The sequence below is a fragment of the Hemitrygon akajei genome, chromosome 31 (assembly GCF_048418815.1).
Source record: "Hemitrygon akajei chromosome 31, sHemAka1.3, whole genome shotgun sequence".
Classification (NCBI taxonomy): Eukaryota; Metazoa; Chordata; class Chondrichthyes; order Myliobatiformes; family Dasyatidae; genus Hemitrygon; species Hemitrygon akajei.
This window is the reverse complement of record NC_133154.1, coordinates 39,844,984-39,867,987: the sequence shown is the minus strand read 5'-3', so window position 1 is coordinate 39,867,987 and position 23,004 is coordinate 39,844,984. Positions and strand designations below refer to the sequence as shown.

At 46.0% G+C, this 23,004-nt stretch overlaps 1 protein-coding gene across 4 annotated transcripts in view; it reads right to left on the bottom strand.

Moving 5' to 3' along the window:
• Positions 1-4,260: 4,260 nt before the first annotated feature.
• LOC140719258 (somatostatin receptor type 5-like) overlaps positions 4,261-23,004 on the bottom strand; it is an 80,983-nt gene continuing 62,239 nt past the window's right edge. For 3 of the 4 annotated variants that reach the window (XM_073033748.1, XM_073033750.1, XM_073033751.1), the window contains exon 2: positions 4,261-6,646. In XM_073033748.1, coding sequence (XP_072889849.1) covers positions 5,437-6,621 — 1,185 coding nt within the window. In that variant the 5' untranslated portion in view covers positions 6,622-6,646 and the 3' untranslated portion in view covers positions 4,261-5,436. Of the gene's footprint in view, positions 6,647-20,554; positions 20,619-23,004 lie in introns of all 4 variants that reach the window. The other variant, XM_073033749.1, reaches the window with a different exon arrangement.

Sequence of the window (23,004 nt, the reverse complement as noted above, 5' to 3'; positions counted from 1 at the left end):
CAAAAGCCAGTTATAGTGAGAGGATCATTTTCACACTTAGAAGATGTTAAAAGTGGGGCTCTGCATGGATCAGTTTTGTGGCTGCTGCTGTTTATAATTCACATTAATGATTTGGATAAACCAGTAAAGTTTGCCGATGACACAAAATTAGGGGGGATGGGCTAATGAAATTCTGGCAGCAGAATCAATACAGTTAGATTTAAACAAAATCCAGATGTCGGTAGATAAATGGCAGATGAAATTTACAGACAGACAGACAGACATACTTTATTGATCCCGAAGGAAATTGGGTTTCGTTACAGTTGCACCAACCAAGAATAGAGTAAAAATATAGCAAAATAAAACCAAAAATAATTAAATGATAATGAGTAAATTATGCCAAGTGGAAATAAGTCCAGGACCAGCCTATTGGCTCAGGGTGTCTGACACTCCGAGGGAGGAGTTGTAAATTTTGATGGCCACAGGCAGGAATGACTTCCTATGACGCTCAGTGTTACATCTCGGTGGAATGAGTCTCTGGCTGAATGTACTCCTGTGCCTAACCAGTACATTATGGAATGGATGGGAGACATTGTCCAAGATGGCACGCAACTTGGACAGCATCCTCTTTTCAGACACAACCGTCAGAGAGTCCTTGTAAATAAATGTAAAGTGTTATATATAGGAAGTAGAAATACTAGATATAAATATGCACTGGGGGGGGGGTTCTCGAGTTAGAAAGTGCTCTGTATGAGAAGGATTTGGGTGCCCTGGTAGACCCATCACAATCAACATCTAGACGATGCACAGAAGCGATTAGGAAGGCTAATAGAACGTTGGGCTATATAATGCACTCAGTGGAGTTCAAGTCTAGACACATTCTCCTTAAGCTGCATAATACGTGTGTGAGGCCACACCTTGAATACCGTGTACAATTTTGGTCCCCATATTGTGTAAGGGATGTGAAGGCACTGGAGAGAGTCCAGAGAAGGGTGACTAGACTCACTGCAGGTCTGCAGGGTATGAGCTGTGAAGAAATATTGAAAGAATTAAATCTTTTAAGAATGTGAGGAGACATGATAAAAGTGCTCAAAGTCATTAAGGGTATAAGTAAGGTGGATGCCAGCTGCTGCTTCAAAATTAATCCATCAGCAAGGACACGGGGCCATAGGTGGAGGAGCTAAAGGGAGATTTCAGACTAACATCAGGAAGCATTTCTTTACATAGCGAGTTGTGGACACATGGAACAACCTAGTTGTGTAGTTGAGAGTAGTAGCTTAGAGACTTTCAAATCCAAACTTGATAGTTATTTCAACACACTATATGAATAGGAATGCAGCAGGCTTTGTGGACTGTATGTCCTGTTCTTGTCAAAGACCTTCTAATGTTGTAATGTTCTAACGTAGAGAAGGTTGCATCGGGAGCGCCAGATACAACAGATGACCCCCCAGGTTTGCAGGTGAAGTGTTGCCTCACCTGGAAGGACTGTTTGGTGCCCTGACTGGAAGTGAGAGAGGAGGTGAATAGGCAGGGTAGAATTTCAGCTGCTTGCAGGGGTACATGCTGGGAGGGAAATCAGTGGGTAGAGACAAATGGACAAAGAAGTTATGGAGGGTGCGATCCCTGTGGAAAACCGGGGGGGGGGGGGGGGGTTGGGTTCCGTTGAAGATGGCAGAAGTTGCAGAAGATCATGTGTTGGATGCAGAGGCTCCTGGGGTGATAGGTGAGGACAAGAGGAACTCTACCGTTGTTATGAAGCTGGGGAGAAATGTGAGTGCTGATGTCCGGGAAATGGAGGAGATGGGGGTGAGGGCAGCATGAATGTTGGAGGAGGGGAACCCCCATTCTTTGAAGAAGAAGGACACCTCTGAGTCCTGGAAAGGAAAGCCTCATCCTGGGAACAGATGTGGCAGAAACGAAGGACTGAGGAAAGTGAATACACAGGAGGCAGGATGGGAAGGGTTATAGACAAGATAGGCATGGTTTATAAAAGGTGCTGGTACACAGTTTGTCTCCAGAGATGAGAACAGAGAGATCAAGAAAGGGGAGAGAGGTGTCAGAAATAGACCAGGTGAAAGTTAGGGCAGGATTTAAGTTGAAGGCAAAGTTGATGAAATTGACGAGCTCAGCATGGGTGCATGAAGCAGCACAGGAAGAGCTGGGAGGCATTAGCAGAGGCGGCTAGGAACATGGACTGTTCTACATAGTCAATGAAAAGGCACACATTAGCTAGGACCCATGCAGGTGCCAATGGCCACCCTTGAGGTTAGAGAAAGTGGGAGGAGTGAAGGAGAAGTTGTTGAGAGTGAGGACCAGTTCTGCCAGACAGAGGGGGGTGATGGTAGACGGGAAATGGATGGGCATTGGAGAGCTTTAAAGCCTTTTGAAATGTATAGGGACAGAATATCCATAGTGAAAATGTGGCGGTCAGGGCCAGGGAATTGATAGTCTTTGAGGAGACTGAGAGCACGTAAAGTGTCATGGATGTCGGTGGGAAGGGACCAAACTAAGGGGAACAGAATGGAGTTGAGATGTGCTTACCTGAGTTCAGTGGGCAGTAACAAGCAAAGACAATGGGCCTACCGGACAGATTGTGGCCCAGCAGTACCCCAACAGCATAAACACAAACAATTCTGCAGATGATGGAAATCCAGAGCAACACATACAAAATACTAGAAGAACTCAGCTGGTCAGGCACATCTATAGAGGAGTGGTAAATAAACAGTGATCTGAAATAAATTTCCTGATAGCTTGGACATCCATTTTGCTAACTTACAGTAATGTCTACCCCTTTCCCCCTTCTTCTTTTAACATTCCCCATTCTGGCTCCCCTCCACACTTTCTCTTTTCACCTGCCCATCACCTCCCTCTGATTCTCCTTGCCCTTCCCTTTCTCCCATGGTCCACTCTCCTCTCCTATCAGATTCCTTCTTCTTCAGCCATTTATATTTTCCACCTATCACCTCCCCCCTTCTCACGCACCCACCTTTCCCCTCACCTGGTCTCACCTCTCAGCTTGTTCTCCTTCCCCTCCTTATTCTGGCTTCTTCCTGTTCCTTTCTAGTCCTGAATGAAGGTCTCAAACTGAAACGTCAACTGTTTATTTCCCTCCATAGATGCTGCTGACATGCTGTGTTCCTCCTGCATTTTGTTGTTAGTGTATTGCTCTGTATACCAACAGTCACAGTCTGCCATCTAAGAAGGATCTATTTACAAAGGACTCCTCTGCTATCTAAAGATTTGAAGATTAGCTTTATTAATCACATCAAGACATCAAAACATACAGTGAAATGTGTCGTTTTCATCAATAACCAGCACAGACCAAATATAATGAGGGGAAACCCACAAGTATCACCATGCTTCCAGCACTAAGACAGCATGCCCACAACTTACCAACCTTAACCCATGTGTCTTTGGAACGTGGGAAGAAACCGGAGCACTTGGAAGAAGCGCACATGGTCATCAGAGAATATACAAACTTCTTACAGACAGCAACAAGAAATAACCCCCATCCTATTGCTGCCACTAGTGTTGTTCAGTTGTGCTTGGGTTAACAGGAAAACATGTTAAAATCTGCAATAGTCAATGAAAGAGAGAGATTTGAAACATACCTTATTCATACTTCATCCCTCCCCCTCCAAGTTTCACCTATCACCTCTCTCCCCTCCACCCCCACCTTTTAAATCTACTCCTCAGCTTTTTTTCTCCAGTCCTGCTGAAGAGTTTCGGCCCGAAACATCAACTGTACTCTTTTTCATGGATGCTGCCTGGCCTGCTGAGTTCCTCCAGCATTCTGTGCGTGTTGCTTTTGGAATTCCAGCATCTGCAGATTTTCTCTTGTTTGTTCTTTTAGTGATTTTTGTGTGGGTGTGCACACGTGTGTGTACATGTGAGTCTATACTCACAGGAATGAGGAGGAATTTCTTTAGCCAGAGGGTGGTGAATCTGTGGAATTCATTGTTATAGGACAAATCATAAGGTTATTTAAAGCAGGGATTGATAGGTTCCTGATTAGTAAAGGTGTCAAAGGTTATGGGGAGAAGGCAGGACACTGGGACTGAGAGGGATAAAAAATAGCCAGGATGGAATAAACTCAATGGGCTGAATGGACTGTCTGCTCCTACGTCTTATGGTCTTGTGGTCAAGGACAGAGAGGGGTAAGTTGACCTTGTAGCTTCCTTGGGTTATGGTTACTCAATGGTTAGGTTAGTGTGGAAGTCTTGGATGCACTTTAAACGTCAGAGTTTTCGATCTGGCCTTGTAAAGCACTGATACTTCACACAAGATTTGAAAAGTTTAATCAACGGGAAATAATGAAGCCAACAATAACAGCGATGAAACAAACTGTCATGTATCAGGTATAGGCTCTGAGCATCAGAGGTACAGGCACCAAACAGTACAGGCAGCAGGTTGTACAGATACATGTACAGGCACCTGGTAATACAGGCGGCTGGCCGAACAGGCACTGATGTGGTCAATACAGGTACAGTCAAGATACTACAGGTGTAGACACTAGGCTGTGCTGGTCCAGCTTTTACAGGTAACAGAAAGACACCCAACAATAGACAAAAGGGTATTAGGCAGTACAGTGTAACAGCCAGGCAATGGAGGTACAGGCATATGACAGTACAGCTACATACAGGCACCTAGTAGCAGAGTTCAGGCACCCAGGAGTACAACTGTCAGCACAGTACAATGACCAGGCAGTTCAGGCACAGGAGTCAAACACCATAGACAGGCACCTTGAAGTACAGGCAAGGGCACCAAGGACTCAGTACAGGCACCTGCCAGTACAGGCACATGTATCTGGGTGAACATGGAATGCAGTACAGTTACAGAAACTATCTGTGATACAGTACACAAAAACGTCACTGCAAACGGCACTAATGTCCAAGTGTCTGGTTGTGACGGCAACAAATCACAGCATCGGCTTAGACGTCAGATCCGATCCCCCTGCTAGTGATAGGCTCCAAGTTCTTCACATGTTCCTTCACAAGGTGAGGATCAATCCACTCCTTGTGTATCACGAAGTACGACTTGCATTATACTTACATCCAGGGTCTTAAAGGTGGTAGAACATTTTCATTGGCTTTTACGTCCTGTCAAAGATAGCTCACTGTTATATTTTCCTTGAAGAACCATTTCCCACCTTCACCTTGACCAGTGAGGTGTACGTTGGTGGAACTTGGCATGTTTGGTTTTGGGGTTGGGAAAGCAACTGTCTGTGCCACTGGACCCCGCCTCTCAGTCCACCTCATCCTCAACATGGTGCGAGACTGTAGAAAGTTGCCCCCAGTGGACGAAGGGTTCTGACCATCCCGTCTTCCACCTGGAAGAAGTTCAGCTAAATCGGCCCAGAACCTTTCCTACACTGGGTGGTCCAATCCCAAGGTGGAAGGGTCTGTTCATCACAGGAGGGGAGTGGAAAGAAACAGACAGTCCTTCGATCCCGGCGGGTTACAAGTCACTGATCTCCAGTGGCCCGCTTTTGACACTGTTGGGCAGGACTTCCCCGGGCATTTGCTGCTCTGGGCTCCTCTCCGAAAAACCCACTTGGGCTTGTGCCCCCTGCGCAATATTGTTGACGTGGCACATCTCCACGTAGCTGCTGCCCGTGGCCTTGCTGCCCACGTTCTTGTCGTCCACTCGTCTGGTGGTGCGGCAGAGAATCTTGCGGAAGCCCTGCTTGAAGTTGTCCGAGAGGAAGCTGTAGATGAAGGGGTTGGCACAACTGTTGGTGTAGGACAGGAGCACCACGAAGAAGTAGAGGCCGACCAGTGATGGCTCTGAGGGCATGGTGGACACCAGATTGACAATGTTCATGACGTAGAAGGGCAGCCAGCAGAAGACAAACACAGCCACCACGATGACCACCATCCAAGTTACCTTCCTCTCTGACTTCTTCCTCTTGGTGGAGGTGGCCCTCACCTTCCGGCCCGAGGACTTTAGCTTGATCACAATGAGGAGATAACAGAGGCAGATCACCAGCAAGGGTCCAAAGAAGCCCAGGGTGGCTGTGTAAATGATGAAGGCCGTTGACCAGACCATGATGGGCTCCGGCCAGTTAATGTTACAGGTGTGCATGCCGATCTTCACGCTGGAGAAGATGATGACTGGGAGGACCACCACAAAGGAAATGGCCCAGACCATGACATTGATGACCTTGGCCACCTGAGGCTTGCGCCACTTGATGGACTTCACTGGGTGGACCACGGCCAGGTATCTGTCGATGCTCATGACAGTCAGGCAGAAGATGCTGGTAAATTGGTTGATGCCATCCACTGTCATCACCAGTCGGCACATCAGTGAGCCAAAGGGCCAGTAGGACAAGGCATTCTGAATGGCAAGGAAGGGGAGGCCAAGCATGAACAGCTCATCAGCGATGGCGAGGTTCAGGATGTAGATGTTGGTGACCGACTCCATCTTGGCATAATGCAGGATAACGTGGATAACAAGGGTGTTGCCGCCCAGGCCGATTACGCAGACAGTGAAGTAGATGACGGGAATCAGGATGGCACTTCCACTGGTACTGGCCGTGGGTTGCGCGGTGCCGTTCTCGGATATATTTTCGATCCACGGCGTGGGAATGTTGAATCCTTTGGAAGGTGCTGCTGTGGCCAGATATGGTAAAGGTTTCTCCATTTCCTACTGCAGATGTTGAGGATTCCTGCAAAAATAAACAACATTCTTCTATTTGTGTTATGTTATTTTTTTTAGAAATTTGGCACAGATACAGGCCCTTCCAGCCCAATGAGCCCACACTGCACCCATGTAACCAATTACCCTACTAACCTGTACATCTTTAGAATGTGGGAGGAAATCGTATCACCCAGAGGAGATACACTGGTCACAGGGAGAACGTCGAAACTCCTTACAAACAGCAGCATGAATTATGAGGGTTAATATCTACCCAGGCCTCTGATTTTCCACACAAAAACACCTTTATTCACAGAGTAAATTTTACATTACATTATTCCGTAAAAGTGGCGTCACAGTTAGATAAGGTTGTAAAGAGAGCTTTCGGCACATTAACCTTCAAAAGCCCCTATTGACATCAATGGATCTGGGGCTGAGAGGGTAAACAGCTTCAAGTTCCTCAGCATCCACATCACCGAGGTCCTCACGTGGTCTGTATACCAGCTGTGTGGTGAAAAAGGGCACAACAACATCTCTTTCACCACAGACAGTTGAGGAAGTTCAGTATGGGCTCCCAACTCCTAAAGACTTTCTACAGGGGCACAATTGAGGGCATCCTGACTGGCTGAATCTCTGCCTGGTATGGGAACTGTACCTCCCTTAACTGTAGATTCTGCAGAGAGTAGTGTGGACAGCCCTGCGTATCTGTAGTGTGAACTTCCCATGATTCAAGACATTTACAAAGACAGGTGTGTAAAAAGGGCCCGAAGGATCATTGGGGACCCGAGTCACCCTAACCACAATCTATTCCAGCTGCTACCATCCGGGAAACGGTACCACAGCATAAAAGCCAGGACCAACAAGCTCCGGGGACAACTTCTTCCACCAGGCCATCAGACTGATTAACTTCCACTGATTTGAGTGTATTTCTATGTTACATTAACTGTTCTATTTATTATAAATTACTATGATTGCACATTGCACATTTAGATGGAGATGCACCATGAAGATTTTTACTCCTCATGTATGTGAAGGATGTAAGAAATAAAGCCAATTCAATTCAAAGTATTGAGTACAGGAGATGGGATGTTATGTTGAAGTTGTATAAAGTGTTGGTGAAGTCTCATTTGGGGTACTGTTTACAGTTCTGCTTACCTACCTACAGGAAAGATGTCAATAAGACAGAAAGAGTACAGAGGAAATTGACAAGCTTGTTGCTGGGGCTTGAGGATCTCAGTTGAATAGTTAAGAGTTTATTTCCTGGAGCACAGAATGAGGGGGGATTTGTTAGAGGTATACAAAATTATAAAGGGTATAGACAGGGTAAATGCAAGCAGTGAGGTCAGGACAGACTAGGTGAAAGGTGAGAAGTGAAATATTTAAGGGGAACCTCTTCACTCCGAGGGTGGTGCGAGTTGGAATGAGCTCCCAGCAAAAGTAGGGGATGAGGGTTCGATTGCAACATGTAAGAAGAGTTTGAATGAGTACGTGGATGGGAGGGATGTAGAGGAGCAGGGTCTCTGCAGGACTTAGGGACTAGGCAGAATAATAGTCCGGCATGGACAGAATGGGCTGAAGGTCCTCTGCTCTATGACACTTTGACTGGTTAATTTATGCCACTTGTGTACTTTATGCTACTTTAACTATCTTTGCACTGTTCATTTATTTTTTATAATTTATAGATGTTTCTGTCTTTGCACAGTTTGTCTCTGCTGCCACAAAAAAAGCAAATTTCATGTCATATGTCAGTGAGAATATACCTGATCGTTGACGTGAACAGTATTTTTTTCAGTCAACCATTTTAATCACTCCAATAACCAATAAACCACCTCCATCAGCTCCATCTACTCTTTGGGAAAGCAGCCAAAGTAGTCAAGGACCCCTCCCACACTGGTCATTCTCCCTTCTCACCCCTTCTGTCAGAAAGAAGATGAAAGCATGTACCACCAGGCTGAAGGACAACTTCAATCCCACTGTGACCAGTCTCTAACAGACATCTCATACACTAAAAAGTGTAGTTTTGATTTCCCAACTGACCTTGCAGTGACCTTTGCATTTGAGAGAATGGCAGAGCAGACTCAATGGGCTGAATGGCCTAATTCTGCTCCCATGTCTTATGACCTTATGGTCTTATTTGTCTACATGCACTGCGCTTTCTCTGTAATGGAAACACTGTAATTCTACATCTGGTTTCCTTCCCAAAGTTTGAAACATAAGAGATGTGACTCGTGGTGTGTCTCGGGGATCGGTGCTGGGTCCTTTGTTGTTTGTCATCTATATCAATGATCCGGATGATAACGTGGTTAACTGGAACAGCAAATTTGGAGATGACACCAAGGTTGGGCAGTGAGGAAGACTATTAGAGCTTGCAGAGGGGTCTGCATCAGCTGGAAAATAGGCTGAAAAATGGCAGATGGAATTTAATACAGACAAGTGTGAGGTTTTGTACTTTGGTCAGACCAATCAGGGTAGATCTTACACAGTCACTGAGGAGTGTAGCTGAATAACGGGATCTGGAAATTCAGCTGCATAATTCATAAAACGTGCAGATAGGGTCATAAAGAAAGCTTTTGGCTCATTTCCTGCTGCTGTCTGTAAGGAGTTTCTACGTTCTCCCCATGACCACATAGGTTTCCTCCCACAGTACGAAGATGTCCCAGTTGGTAGGTTAATTGATTATTGTAAATTGTCCTGTGATTAGGCTGGTTTAAATCGGGGGTTGCTGTGCAAAAAAAAAATAGAGAGAGTACAGAGAAGATTTACTAGAATGTTACCTGGGTTTCAGCACCTACGTTACAGGAAAAGGTTGAACAAGTTAGGCCTTTATTCTTTGGAGCATAGAAGGTTGAGGGGGGACTTGATAGAGGTATTTAAAATTATGAGGGAGATTGAGTTGACGTGGATAGGCTTTTTCCATTGAGAGTAGGGGAGATTCAAACAAGAGGACATGAGTTGAGAGTTAGGGGGCAGAAGTTTAAGGGTAACACAAGGGAGAATTTCTTTACTCAGAGTGGTAGCTGTGTGGAATGAGCTTCCAGTAGAAGTGGTAGAGGCAGGTTCGGTATTGTCATTTAAAGTAAAATTGGATAGGTATATGGACAGGAAAGGAATGGAGGGTTATGGGCTGAGTGCAGGTCGGTGGGACTAGGTGAGAGTAAGTGTTTGGCACGGACTAGAAGGGCCGAGATGGCCTGTTTCCGTGCTGTAATTGTTATATGGTTATACGGCTCAAAGGGCCAGGTCCGCGTTACCTCAATAAATAAATCAATAATTTGAATGGGTAGTTTCTGAGGTGTGTTGATACTTGCCTTACGAGTAAATATGGCCAATGACTATGACTATAAATATAACTATGACAGTCAATCTGTGATGACACCATCATCCCAAATACATCTCACAAATAACCCCAGCAAAGCCTCCAGGTGTCAGAAGGGAAGATGGGCCTTCAAATACTAGCATTTTTACAATCTTCTGAAAGAGTCAGTGAACTTAACTCTCAGGAATGCAGGTATGGCACCTTGCAACGGATGAATGGTGGCCACTGGCAGAAGAGAGAGCACCCATTAAAGCAACAAGTGGATGAAAGCGCCAAGTGCTGAATCCTTAAAGCAGAAAACAAAGCAGAGTTCGGCCCCACTACGCCAAGGCAGCCAAGACGCCCCACCTGAGCCCAGTTTGCCTGCATTTGACCCATCTCCCTCTCTTCTTGCTACTACCATCGAGCTGGAGCTGCAGGAGTCTTGTCAACATGTCAACAGGTTCGGGAGCAGTTGTTGTCTTGTACCCAGCGGGCTCCTGGACTGGCTTCACTTATCCTAACGCGAACTGTTTCAGGTGTGGACTCACATTCAGGGACTCTGGAACTCCCGTTCTAAGTATTATTTGTTTACCTGTTTTATCATTTACATGATTTGTCCTCTCTTGTTTGTTGGTCTTTGTTAAGCGTGGCTTCTCCTGGATTCTATTGTATTTTTTGTTTGTCTACAGGCACCCACAAGAAAATGAATCTCAAGGCTGTGTATGGTTGATACACTTTGATAATCGACCACTGTGAACTTTGGCATCAAAATAGGATTTGATATCACTTGGGGTCCACGTGGACAGAATGTTGAAAAACAGCAAATTAAAACTTTTTGAGAATTCTGCTCAGGGGATATTTTTTGGCTGGTTTAGCCCATCAAAGACACAGTAAAAAACAGAGTCCTTTGAAAAAGACAGGTCAGTTTACATCATTTCACACAGCCACCTAGAAATCTACTGTTCTTGGTTCTCTCTGTTCCCTTCTGAAGAGTCTTTGTGCCAAATTTAGCAGTGCTGATACACACAGGACTCACAGCCTTTGGTGATTCAGACCCAGGGGGTCAGTCCATGGATCATCAGATGCCATTAAATGCAAACGTGCTCCCTCCTATCACTGGAAGTAGATGTCACGCTGGAATTTAACTCTTTCTATACTCCTAACCCTGAGTGGTCGTGCACTAGTATCGAGGCCAGTGCGTAAGAGCCCTTAGAAAGAAGGCACAGCAGTGCCTCTACTTTCTTAGATGTTTGAGAAGAATCGGCATGTTATCTAAAGCTTTGACAGACTTCTATAGATGTGCATTGGAGAGTACACTGACTGCTTACGTCACAGCCTGCTATGGAAACACCAATGCCCTTGAACAGAAAAGCCAACAAAAAGTAATGGATACAGCCCAGTACATCACAGGAAGAACCACTGAGCAGATCTGTATATAGCAGTGTCGCAGGACAGCAGCATCCATCATCAAGGACCCCCACCATCCAGGTCACGCTCTCCTCTTGTTGCTGCCATCAGGACAGAGGCACAGGAGCCTCAGGACTCACACCACCAGGTTCAGGAAGATATATTACCCTTCAACCATCAGGCTCCTGAACTACAGTGGATAACTCTATTTATTATTTATCTCAATATTGATTATTTTTTACTATTCACTTTTGTTCTTTTTTGTATTTGTACAATTGGCTGTCCTTCACACATTGTTTGTCCGTCTTTGTGTGCAGTATTTCAGTGACTCTGCTGTGTTTCTTTGTATTTACTGTGAATGTCCACAAGTAAATGAATCTCAGGGTAGTCATGGTGACATATAAACACTTTGATAATAAATTTATTTTAAACACTGACCTTTGAGTCCTGCTGTACCACTGTTCATATGGTGCATCAAACTGGTGCCAATACCTCAGGCACTCACTCCAACACTGATTCAGATATTGATTTATTTACTATGTGTACACTGTTTGCTTTAACAACCTACACAACAGAAGGAAGTGCTGGGGGCAGCCCGCAAGTGTTGCCACACGTTCCTGCACAAACATAGCCTGCCCACGATGCTCAGCAGAACAACACAGAACACAACAAACAACAACAGCAAGATGAGCTTGGTCCCACCCAGACACAGACACACAGTCTTTCTCAGCCTCCAATGGGGCTGCAGATACTGGGCTTTGACATTCCCAAGGGACTTGCAGAGATTCGCAGACTTGGCTTCAGCCAATGGGCCTCAACATCTGGACTTCCAATTTAATCCTCAGGACTTGATCCTCGGCATTGATCCCGGAACACACCCATCACTGAACTCCGAACACTGGCCATTAAAAACATCGAACTCACCGATGACGGGAACCCAAGCAGAAAGCCTTGACCTCTACATTCAGTCTCACCATCAGGGTCAGTGATCAGCAACAATGCCTGGACTGGCTAAAGTCCTGGGCCTGTGATTTCCCCATTCCACTGGGTAAGTCAGAGGCTCAATATCTCTATGTCCATGAGTTCACAGGAGGCTGAAGGGCTGGAGGCAGCTTGTCCTGGGGTTGGAGGACTGCTTGTTTGTGTGAGTTGGTGAGTGGGCAGTTGGGTGGGAGAAAAGGGGCTTGTTTTGTGGTTGTGGTTATTATTCTGCCAAGCATGGTGGGCAAGTTGTATTTGTGCCAGATTCTGTGGTGAATCATGTGGGCTGTCCCAGTCCATCCTAGGTTGTGTTGATTAACACAAACAATGCTTTTCACTGTATAACCATATAACCATAACCATATAACAATCACAGCACGGAAACAGGCCATTCCGGCCCTCCTAGTCCGTGCCGAACTCTTAATCTCACCTAGTCCCACCTACCCGCACTCAGCCCATAACCCTCCACTCCTTTCCTGTCCATATACCTATCCAATTTTACCTTAAATGACACAACTGAACTGGCCTCTACTACTTCTACAGGAAGCTCATTCCACACAGCTATCACTCTCTGAGTAAAGAAATACCCCCTCGTGTTTCCCTTAAACTTTTGCCCCCTAACTCTCAAATCATGTCCTCTCGTTTGAATCTCCCCTACTCTCAATGGAAACAGCCTATTCACGTCAACTCTATCTATCCCTCTCAACATTTTAAATACCTCGATCAAATCCCCCCTCAACCTTCTACGCTCCAATGAATAGAGACCTAACTTGTTCAACCTTTCTCTGTAACTTAAGTGCTGAAACCCAGGTAACATCCTAGTAAATCGTCTCTGCACTCTCTCTAATTTATTGATATCTTTCCTATAATTCGGTGACCAGAACTGTACACAATATTCCAAATTTGCCCTTACCAATGCCTTGTACAATTTTAACATTACATCCCAACTTCTGTACTCAATGCTCTGATTTATAAAGGCCAGCGTTCCAAAAGCCTTCTTCACCACCCTATCTACATGAGACTCCACCTTCAGGGAACTATGCACTGTTATTCGCAGATCTCTCTGTTCCACTGCATTCCTCAATGCCCTACCATTTACCCTGTATGTTCTATTTGGATTATTCCTGCCAAAATGTAGAACCGCACACTTCTCAGCATTAAACTCCATCTGCCAACGTTCAGCCCATTCTTCTAACCAGCATAAATCTCCCTGCAAGCTTTGAAAACCCACCTCATTATCCACAACACCTCCTACCTTAGTATCATCGGCATACTTACTAATCCAATTTACCACCCCATCATCCAGATCATTTATGTATATTACAAACAACATTGGGCCCAAAACAGATCCCTGAGGCACCCCACTAGTCACCGGCCTCCATCCCGATAAACAATTATCCACCACTACTCTCTGGCATCTCCCATCTAGCCACTGTTGAATCCATTTTATTACTCCAGCATTAATACCTAACGACTGAACCTTCTTAACTAACCTTCCATGTGGAACTTTGTCAAAGGCCTTGCTGAAGTCCATATAGACTACATCCACTGCCTTACCCTTGTCAACATTCCTCGTAACTACTTCAAAAAATTCAATAAGGTTTGTCAAACATGACTTTCCACGCACAAATCCATGCTGGCTACTCCTAATCAGATCCTGTCTATCCAGATAATTATAAATACTATCTCTAAGAATACTTTCCATTAATTTACCCACCACTGATGTCAAACTGACAGGTCTATAATTGCCAGGCTTACTTCTAGAACCCTTTTTAAACAATGGAACCACATGAGCAATACGCCAATCCTCCGGCACAATCCCCGTTTCTAATGACATCTGAAAGATCTCCGTCAGAGCTCCTGCTATCTCTACACAAACTTCCCTCAAGGTCCTGGGGAATATCCTGTCAGGACCCGGAGATTTATCCACTTTTAAATTTCTTAAAAGCGCCAATACTTCCACCTCTTTAATTGTCATAGGTTCCATAACTTCCTTACTTGTTTCCCACACCTTACACCATTCAATATCCTTCTCCTTAGTGAATACCGAAGAGAAGAAATCGTTCAAAATCTCTCCCATGTTGGATGTAGTTGTGATTAATAAATAAAGCTGAATCTGAGTCATTGCTGCAATGCAGGTTTGAGGAGCCAAAGGAGGTGTAAGGTGCTCCTTCCCTCCGCAAGCCTGCAGGTCACCCTCGGGCAAGGTGTAGCACCTGCTTAGCACCCCCCCCCCACCCCCAATGATCATGGTCATGTGACGCCATGAAGATATGACAGCAGGTGGTGGATGGTCGTATGAGCAGCCGGTGCATATCACAAGTCCTGGTTATGCGACCACTGACACCAGACAGACAGTCTCTGAAGAGTATTGATAACGGCTGGGTCACTTGTCTTGTAAAGACACTGCCCAGAAGAAGGCAATGGCAAACCACTTCTGTAGAAAAATATGACAAGAACAATCATGGTCATGGATAAGACCCTGATCACCCACGTCATACGAAACGGCACACAATGGATGATGGTGAAGATGATGTAGGGTATAGCAGTGGATGTTGAATGTATGGATTTCAATAAAGCTCATGACAAAATTTCTCATGGTAGGCAAAAGATTAAGACACTTGGTATCCATGGAAACTTTCAATTCTACACATCCATCCCATCTTCTTTGCAAATATTTGGCTCCAAGATGGTCGAGCTACAACTTCCATTGAGGTACAGCTCAGATTTAGTTGGTTTTTAGTTTCTTCTTTGGTTCATAGAGATGGTTTTGGCAACAGAGACAGGAATTAGGGGCCAGGTTAGAGTTTAGAAGCAGGGATGTGGGAGAATTAGAGGTCAGACCAGAGTCCAGGTCTCTGCTTCAAGTTCAAAGGCCAGTGAAGCAGTTGTGGGCCATCCCATGATAAGTAAACTTGAATCTTGAGATGTAAAATAACATACTTTCTCTCTTTCACAGTTCAGATGAAGGGTTTCAGATCTGAAACATCAAATCTGTTTCTCTGCTAGCTGACCTGAGAACTGTTTCCAGCATTTCTAGTTTCATTCGAACATCAGGGTTATTGCCTCACCTACCAACACTAATATTTAATGTACCAATTTTAACCTCTCCTTCTCCAAGTGCAGAGCACTCTCCAAAACATCCACCATTGTCCCTGTACCTAAAATGACCAAGGTAACATGCCTGAACAACTGGCGTCCTGTCGCACTCACCTCAATAATAAGTAAATGATTTGAGAGGCTGGTCAAGGATTACATCTGCAGCTTGCTACCACACACACTTGGCCCCCTACAATTCACCTACCAACACAACCGATCGACAGATGATGCAATAGCCACTACTCTACACAGTGTCCTTACACACCTGTAGAGCAGGGATGCTTATGGGAGAATGCTGTTCTTGGACTACAGTTCAGCACTCAACTCCATAGCATACCTTCCAGGCTTGCCAAGAGGCTCAGAGACCTTGGCCTTCACCCTGCCTTGTGTAGCTGGATCCTAGACTTCCTGTCAGATCATCGGTAGGTGGTAAGAGTGGGCTCCCTCACCTCTGCCCCTCTGACCCTCAACACAGGAGATCCCCAGGGCTGTATCTTAAGCCCCCTCCTTTACTCTCTGGTAATGACTGTGGGTGCCGCCACCCACAGCTTCAATCTGCTAATTAAATTTGCTGACGATACTACATTTTTTGGCCTTATTTCAAAAAGAGGCAGCCTACAGAGAAGAAGTCATCACCTTGACACAGTAATGTCAAGAAAACAATGTGGCAAAAACAAAGGAGCTGGTTGTGGATTACAGGAGGAATGGAGACAGGCTAACCCCTATCGACATCAATGGATCTGGGGTTGAGAGGGTGAACAGCTTTAAGTTCCTCATTATACACATCACCGAGGACCTCACTTGGTCTGTACATACTGGCTGTGTGGTGATAAAAGCACCAGATGGGTTAATCCTGCTAAATCGCAGGATTATGCATAGAGTGGTGCGGATAGCCCAGTGTATCTGTAGATGTCAACTTCCCACTATTCTGGACATTTACAAAGACAGGTGTGTAAAAAGGGTCCGAAGAATCATCATCCCAACCACAAACTGTTCCAGTTGCTACCATCCTGGAAACGGTTCTGCAGCATAAAAGCCAGGACCAACAGGCTCTGGGACAGCTTCTTCCACCAGGCCATCAGACTGCTTAATTCATGCTGACACAACTGTATTTCTATGCTATATTGACTCCTGTTATACATACAATTTATTATAGATTACTAGGATCGCACATTGCACATTTAGACAGATGTAACATAATCTGACATTCTGACATCGGTGGTGGGGAAAATGCTGGAGTCAGTTATCAAAGATGTGATAACAGCACATTTGGAAAGAGGTGAAATCATCGGACGAAGTCAGCATGGATTTGTGAAAGGAAAATCATGTCTGATGAATCTTATAGAATTTTTTGAAGATGTAACTAGTAGAGTGGATAGGGGAGAGCCAGTGGATGTAGTATATTTAGATTTTCAAAAGGCTTTTGACAAGGTCCCACACAGGAGATTAGTGTGCAAACTTAAAGCACACAGTATTGGGGGTATGGTATTGATGTGAATAGAGAATTGGTTGGCAGACAGGAAGCAAAGAGTGGGAGTAAACGGGACCTTTTCAGAATGGCAGGCAGTAACTAGTGGGGTACCGCAAGGCTCAGTGCTGGGACCCCATTTGTTTACAATATATATTTATGATTTAGATGAGGGAATTAAATGCAGTGTCTCCAAGTTTGCGGATGATATGAAGCTGGGCGGCAGTGTTAGCTGTGAGGAGGATGCTAAGAGGATGCAGGGTGACTTGGATAAGTTAGGTGAGTGGGCAAATTCATGGCAGATGCAATTTAATGTGGATAAATGTGAGGTTATCCACTTTGGTTGCAAGAACAGGAAAACAGATTATTATCTGAACGGTGGCCGATTAGGAAAAGAGGAGGTGCAACGAGACCAGGGTCTCATTGTACACCAGTCATTGAAGGTGGACATGCAGGTACAGCAGGCGGTGAAAAAGGCAAATGGTATGTTGGCATTCATAGCAAAAGAATTTGAGTACAGGAGCAGGGATGTTCTACTGCAGTTGTACAAGGCCTTGGTGAGACTGCACCTAGAGTATTGTGTGCAGTTTTGGTCCCCTAATCTGAGGAAAGACATTCTTCCCATAGAGGAAGTACAGAGAAGGTTCACCAGATTGATTCCTGGGATTGATTCATATGAAGAAAGACTGGATCGACTAGGCTTATACTCACTGGAATTTAGAAGATTGAGGGGGGATCTTATTGAAACGTATAAAATTCTAAAGGGATTGGACAGGCTAGATGCAGGAAGATTGTTTCCAATGTTGGGGAAGTCCAGAACGAGGAGTCACAGTTTAAGGATAAAGGGGAAGCCTTTTGGGACCGAGATGAGGAAAAACTTCTTCACACAGAGAGTGGTGAATCTGTGGAATTCTCTGCCACAGGAAACAGTTGAGGCCGGTTCATTGGCTACATTTAAGAAGAAATTAGATATGGCCCTTGTGGCTAAAGGGATCAGGGGGTATGGAGAGAAAGCAGGTACAGGGTTCTGAGTTGGATGATCAGCCATGATCATACTGAATGGCGGTGCAGGCTCAAAGGGCCGAATGGCCTACTCCTGCACCTACTTTCTATGTTTCTATGTTTCTATAAAGATCTTTTACTCCTCATGTATGTGAAAGATGTAAGAAATAAAGTCAATTCATATTCAAATTCAATGGAGATGTGATAAACTACAGATGCTGAAATCTAGAGCAAGAAAAATACAAAATGCTGGAGAAACTCGATATGTCAGGCAGCATCTATGGAGAGAAATGGATATTGAAATTTAGGGTCAAGATCCTTATCTGGACTATCTCCTCAAACCTAATGAACCATAGTCACTGGTGTGCCTTCTTTGTGATTGATTCTATGTTGGGCCCATGATAGATCCTTGGGGATATTGATGCCCAGGAAGCTTATTGTTTTTTTCCTGCCTTGCACAACTCAACCCTACCTCAGCAACGGAAGACTACTGACCATCCCTTCCACTACCATGGACTAGCCTCTGAATGCACCAGTGTTTTGTTTTAGAACACAGAACACAGATGTTGTGCTGACCTTTTAACCTACTCTATAACCTTTGCCTCCTACATCACCATCATTATGTGTCGTGTCGTATGACACAGGCAATCGTGGTCTCATCACCATGGTTACTCTTGGCAATTTTTTCTCTGGAAGTGGTTTGCCTTCTTCTGGGCATTGCCTTTACAAAATGGGTGACCCCAGCCATTATCAACACTCTCCAGAGATCGTCAGCCTGGTGTCATAACCAGGGCTTGCAACATGCACCAGCTGCTGCACCACCACCCCGGTAATGTATTCCACCCGCACACCATTCTCTGTGTGAAGAATTTACCTCTGACAACCCCTCTGTACTTTCCTCCAATCACCTTAAAATTATGCCCCCTTGTAGTAACCATTTCTGCTGGGAAAAAGTCTCCAGTTATTGACTCGACCTCTGTTGTACACCTCTATCGAGGCACCTCTCATCCTCCTTCACTCCAAAGGGAAAGCTGTCCTGTATCATATAATTGATAATTGATATACAGAGGTAAAGAGCTTTTAGACCACAAGACAGAGCAGCAGAATTCGACTCATCGAAACTGCTCTGCCATTCCACATGGCTGATTTATTATCCCTCTCAACTCCACCCTCCTGCCCTCTCCCTGTCTCCTTTGATGACCTGACTAATCAAGAACCTATCGACCTCCGCTTGAAATATACCCAGTGATGATTCTACAGCCATCTACGGCAATGAATTCCACAGATTCTCCACCCACTGGCTGAAGGAATTCCTCCTCATTTCTGTTCTAAAGGGACGTCCCTCCATCCTGTGGTTGTGCCCTCTGGTCCTAGACTCCCACGTTATAGGAAACATCCCCTCCACATTTATTAGGTCTTTCGACATTTGATCGGATTCAATGTGTTTGTTTGTACCCCCCTCCTCCACCACCTCTCGTTCTTCTAAGCTCCAGTGCATATAGACCCAGAGCCATCCAAGCTCTCGTACATTAACCCTTTCATTCTCAGGATTATTCTCTGGACCCTCGTTTCTGCTTGCGTGCTATTGAGACTGATCTATCCGTACACTAGTACTTACATTGGGGAACTGCACATCAAGAGGAAAACAGAATATGGAATATACTGTTACAGAGAGAGAGTGATGCAAGCAGACCATGACAAAGCAGACTGAGAGGTCAGGAGGTCCATTCGGACTTTGCATTTTGAGTGGCACAGTTACGTAGCAGTTAGCATAACGCTTTTCAGTGCCACCGAGCCAGGTTCGATTCCTGCTGCTGTACGTTCTCCCTGCGACTGTGTGACCTTCCTCCGGGTGCTCCCGTTTCCTCCTCCCACATCCCAAAAAAAAGATATAATGGTTAATTGATTAACTGGTTAATTGGGCATGTGGGCAGGACAGTTCATTAAGTAGGAAGGTCCTGTCACCACACTGCATCTCCAAATAAAAAATAAATTTTTAGAAAAATTAAGAGGGGTTTAGTAACAATGCCCTTGTGTTAAATTAGAAACCTGCCCTATTTACCCAGAGACATCCAGAAACCCAACAAATGGAGAACTTAAACTCAAGAAATTAAATAAATCTGGAATAAAGATCTATCATCAATAAATAACCAAACTGCTGTATAAACCCATCTGCTTCAAGAATGTTCTTCCTGGAAGGAAATCTGCCAAATGTGACAAATGGGAATTTAGTTAGAATAGGCCGGTTGGGCCAAAGGGCCTGTTTGCACGCTGTATGCCCCTGAGCATTTGTTGTCTAATAGAATTACATGTTTATTTTATTTTATTTAGAGATAACAGGGCTTTCTGTCCTAATGAGCCTGCGTCTCCCAAATATATTTAAATATAGTAAATATATTTAAGACAAAGTTGGTGAGATTTTTGCATAGTAGGGGAATTAAGGGTTATGGGGAAAGGCAGGTAGGTGGAGATGAGTCCATGGCCAAATCAGCCATGATCTATTGAATGGCAGAGCAGGTTCGACAGGCCAGATGGCCGACTCCTGCTCCTATTTCTAGTGTTTTATGTGAATACACTCATGTGACCAAATAATCTACTAACACGTACATCTTGGGGTGTGGGAGAAAACCACAGCACCCGGGGAAAACCCACTCGGTCACGGGCTGAACGTACAAACTACTTACCTGCAACATTGGGATTGAAGTCAGGTAATAGCATTACACTAACCACTACGCCTCCAGGCTGCCCCTATAGATACAAAAAAAGCACCAAGTTCTTTGCTTAAAAGTACTTCACTCTCTCCGAGTTAGACAATAAATTACGTTCAGGAGAAGGCTGCTTGGACCTTTTGCTTGTATGGCTATATAACAAGATCAAAGCTGACCGTTTGGTATCCACAACCATGCATTTCCTTCAGTTTCTGGTAACCTTTTGCCCTTTGTATGTCAGGAACCTGTCTCCAAGCCTCTGCTGCCACTGCACTTTGACGGTGTGAGATCAGCATCCAAATTATTAGTAATGGTCATTTTCCTGAGTTCAACTTTCTTTGAGCTTGTTTGTATGTTTGCAACGTCAGCTGTCTGTCTGTAAATGTTAAGTGTAATTTGCAGGAGAGCTGGAGTTATATTTCCACATTTTGTCCATAAGCCAGTATAAATCAAGACTGGCCTTGTTGTCACACTGGCTGTTCTTTTCAGAGAAGTCTCCTTCTCCTGTACACAAACACACGAGTTTCGGCAGATGCTGGAAATCCAGAGCAAGACACAAGATGCTGGAGGAACTCAGCAGGACAGGCAGCACCTCTGCGGGGGAATAAACAGTTGATATTTTGGCCTGGACCCTTCATCAGGATGGGAAAGGAAGGGGGAAAGTGGTGGAGTCTAAGCTGGCAGGTGAGGCTGGGTGAGGGGATAAGTACCACATCATCCGTAGGATGTCCTTCTATTCTGAGGCTGTGCCCTCGAGTCCTAGACTCTCCCACTATTGGAAACATACTCTGTCTCTCAAAATGTGGAAAGGAGCATTGTGCCTGCAGCAAGCACAGATCCCTGTAGTGAGAGCACCCTCTCGTACGCATCCCAGCAGGGTGCTTCAGGCTCGCTTAGCACCCTGTCGTACACATCCCAGCGGGGTGCTTCGGGCTCACTTAGCACCCTCTCGTACGCATCCCAGCAGGGTGCTTCAGGCTCGCTTAGCACCCTGTCGTACACATCCCAGCAGGGTGCTTCAGGCTCGCTTAGCACCCTGTCGTACACATCCCTTAGCACCCTGTCGTACACATCCCTTAGCACCCTGTCATACACATCCCAGCAGGGTGCTTCAGGCTCGCTTAGCACCCTGTCGTACACATCCCTTAGCACCCTGCCGTACACATCCCAGCAGGGTGCTTCGGGCTCGCTTAGCACCCTGTCGTACACATCCCAGCGGGGTGCTTCAGGCTCCCTTAGCACCCTGTCGTACACATCCCAGCGGGGTGCTTCGGGCTCGCTTAGCACCCTGCCGTACGCATCCCTTAGCACCCTGTCGTACACATCCCTTAGCACCCTGTCGTACACATCCCAGCGGGGTGCTTCAGGCTCCCTTAGCACCCTGTCGTACACATCCCAGCGGGGTGCTTCGGGCTCGCTTAGCACCCTGTCGTACACATCCCAGCAGGGTGCTTCGGGCTCGCTTAGCACCCTGTCGTACACATCCCAGCGGGGTGCTTCGGGCTCGCTTAGCACCCTGTCGTACACATCCCTTAGCACCCTGTCGTACACATCCCAGCAGGGTGCTTCGGGCTCGCTTAGCACCCTGTCGTACACATCCCTTAGCACCCTGTCGTACACATCCCAGCAGGGTGCTTCGGGCTCGCTTAGCACCCTGTCGTACACATCCCAGCGGGGTGCTTCGGGCTCGCTTAGCACCCTGTCGTACACATCCCAGTAGGGTGCTTCGGGCTCGCTTAGCACCCTGTCGTACACATCCCAGCGGGGTGCTTCAGGCTCGCTTAGCACCCTGTCGTACACATCCCAGCGGGGTGCTTCGGGCTCACTTAGCACCCTCTCGTACGCATCCCAGCAGGGTGCTTCAGGCTCGCTTAGCACCCTGTCGTACACATCCCAGCGGGGTGCTTCAGGCTCGCTTAGCACCCTGTCGTACACATCCCTTAGCACCCTGTCGTACACATCCCTTAGCACCCTGTCATACACATCCCAGCAGGGTGCTTCAGGCTCGCTTAGCACCCTGTCGTACACATCCCTTAGCACCCTGCCGTACACATCCCAGCAGGGTGCTTCGGGCTCGCTTAGCACCCTGTCGTACACATCCCAGCGGGGTGCTTCAGGCTCCCTTAGCACCCTGTCGTACACATCCCAGCGGGGTGCTTCGGGCTCGCTTAGCACCCTGCCGTACGCATCCCTTAGCACCCTGTCGTACACATCCCTTAGCACCCTGTCGTACACATCCCAGCGGGGTGCTTCAGGCTCCCTTAGCACCCTGTCGTACACATCCCAGCGGGGTGCTTCGGGCTCGCTTAGCACCCTGTCGTACACATCCCAGCAGGGTGCTTCGGGCTCGCTTAGCACCCTGTCGTACACATCCCAGCGGGGTGCTTCGGGCTCGCTTAGCACCCTGTCGTACACATCCCTTAGCA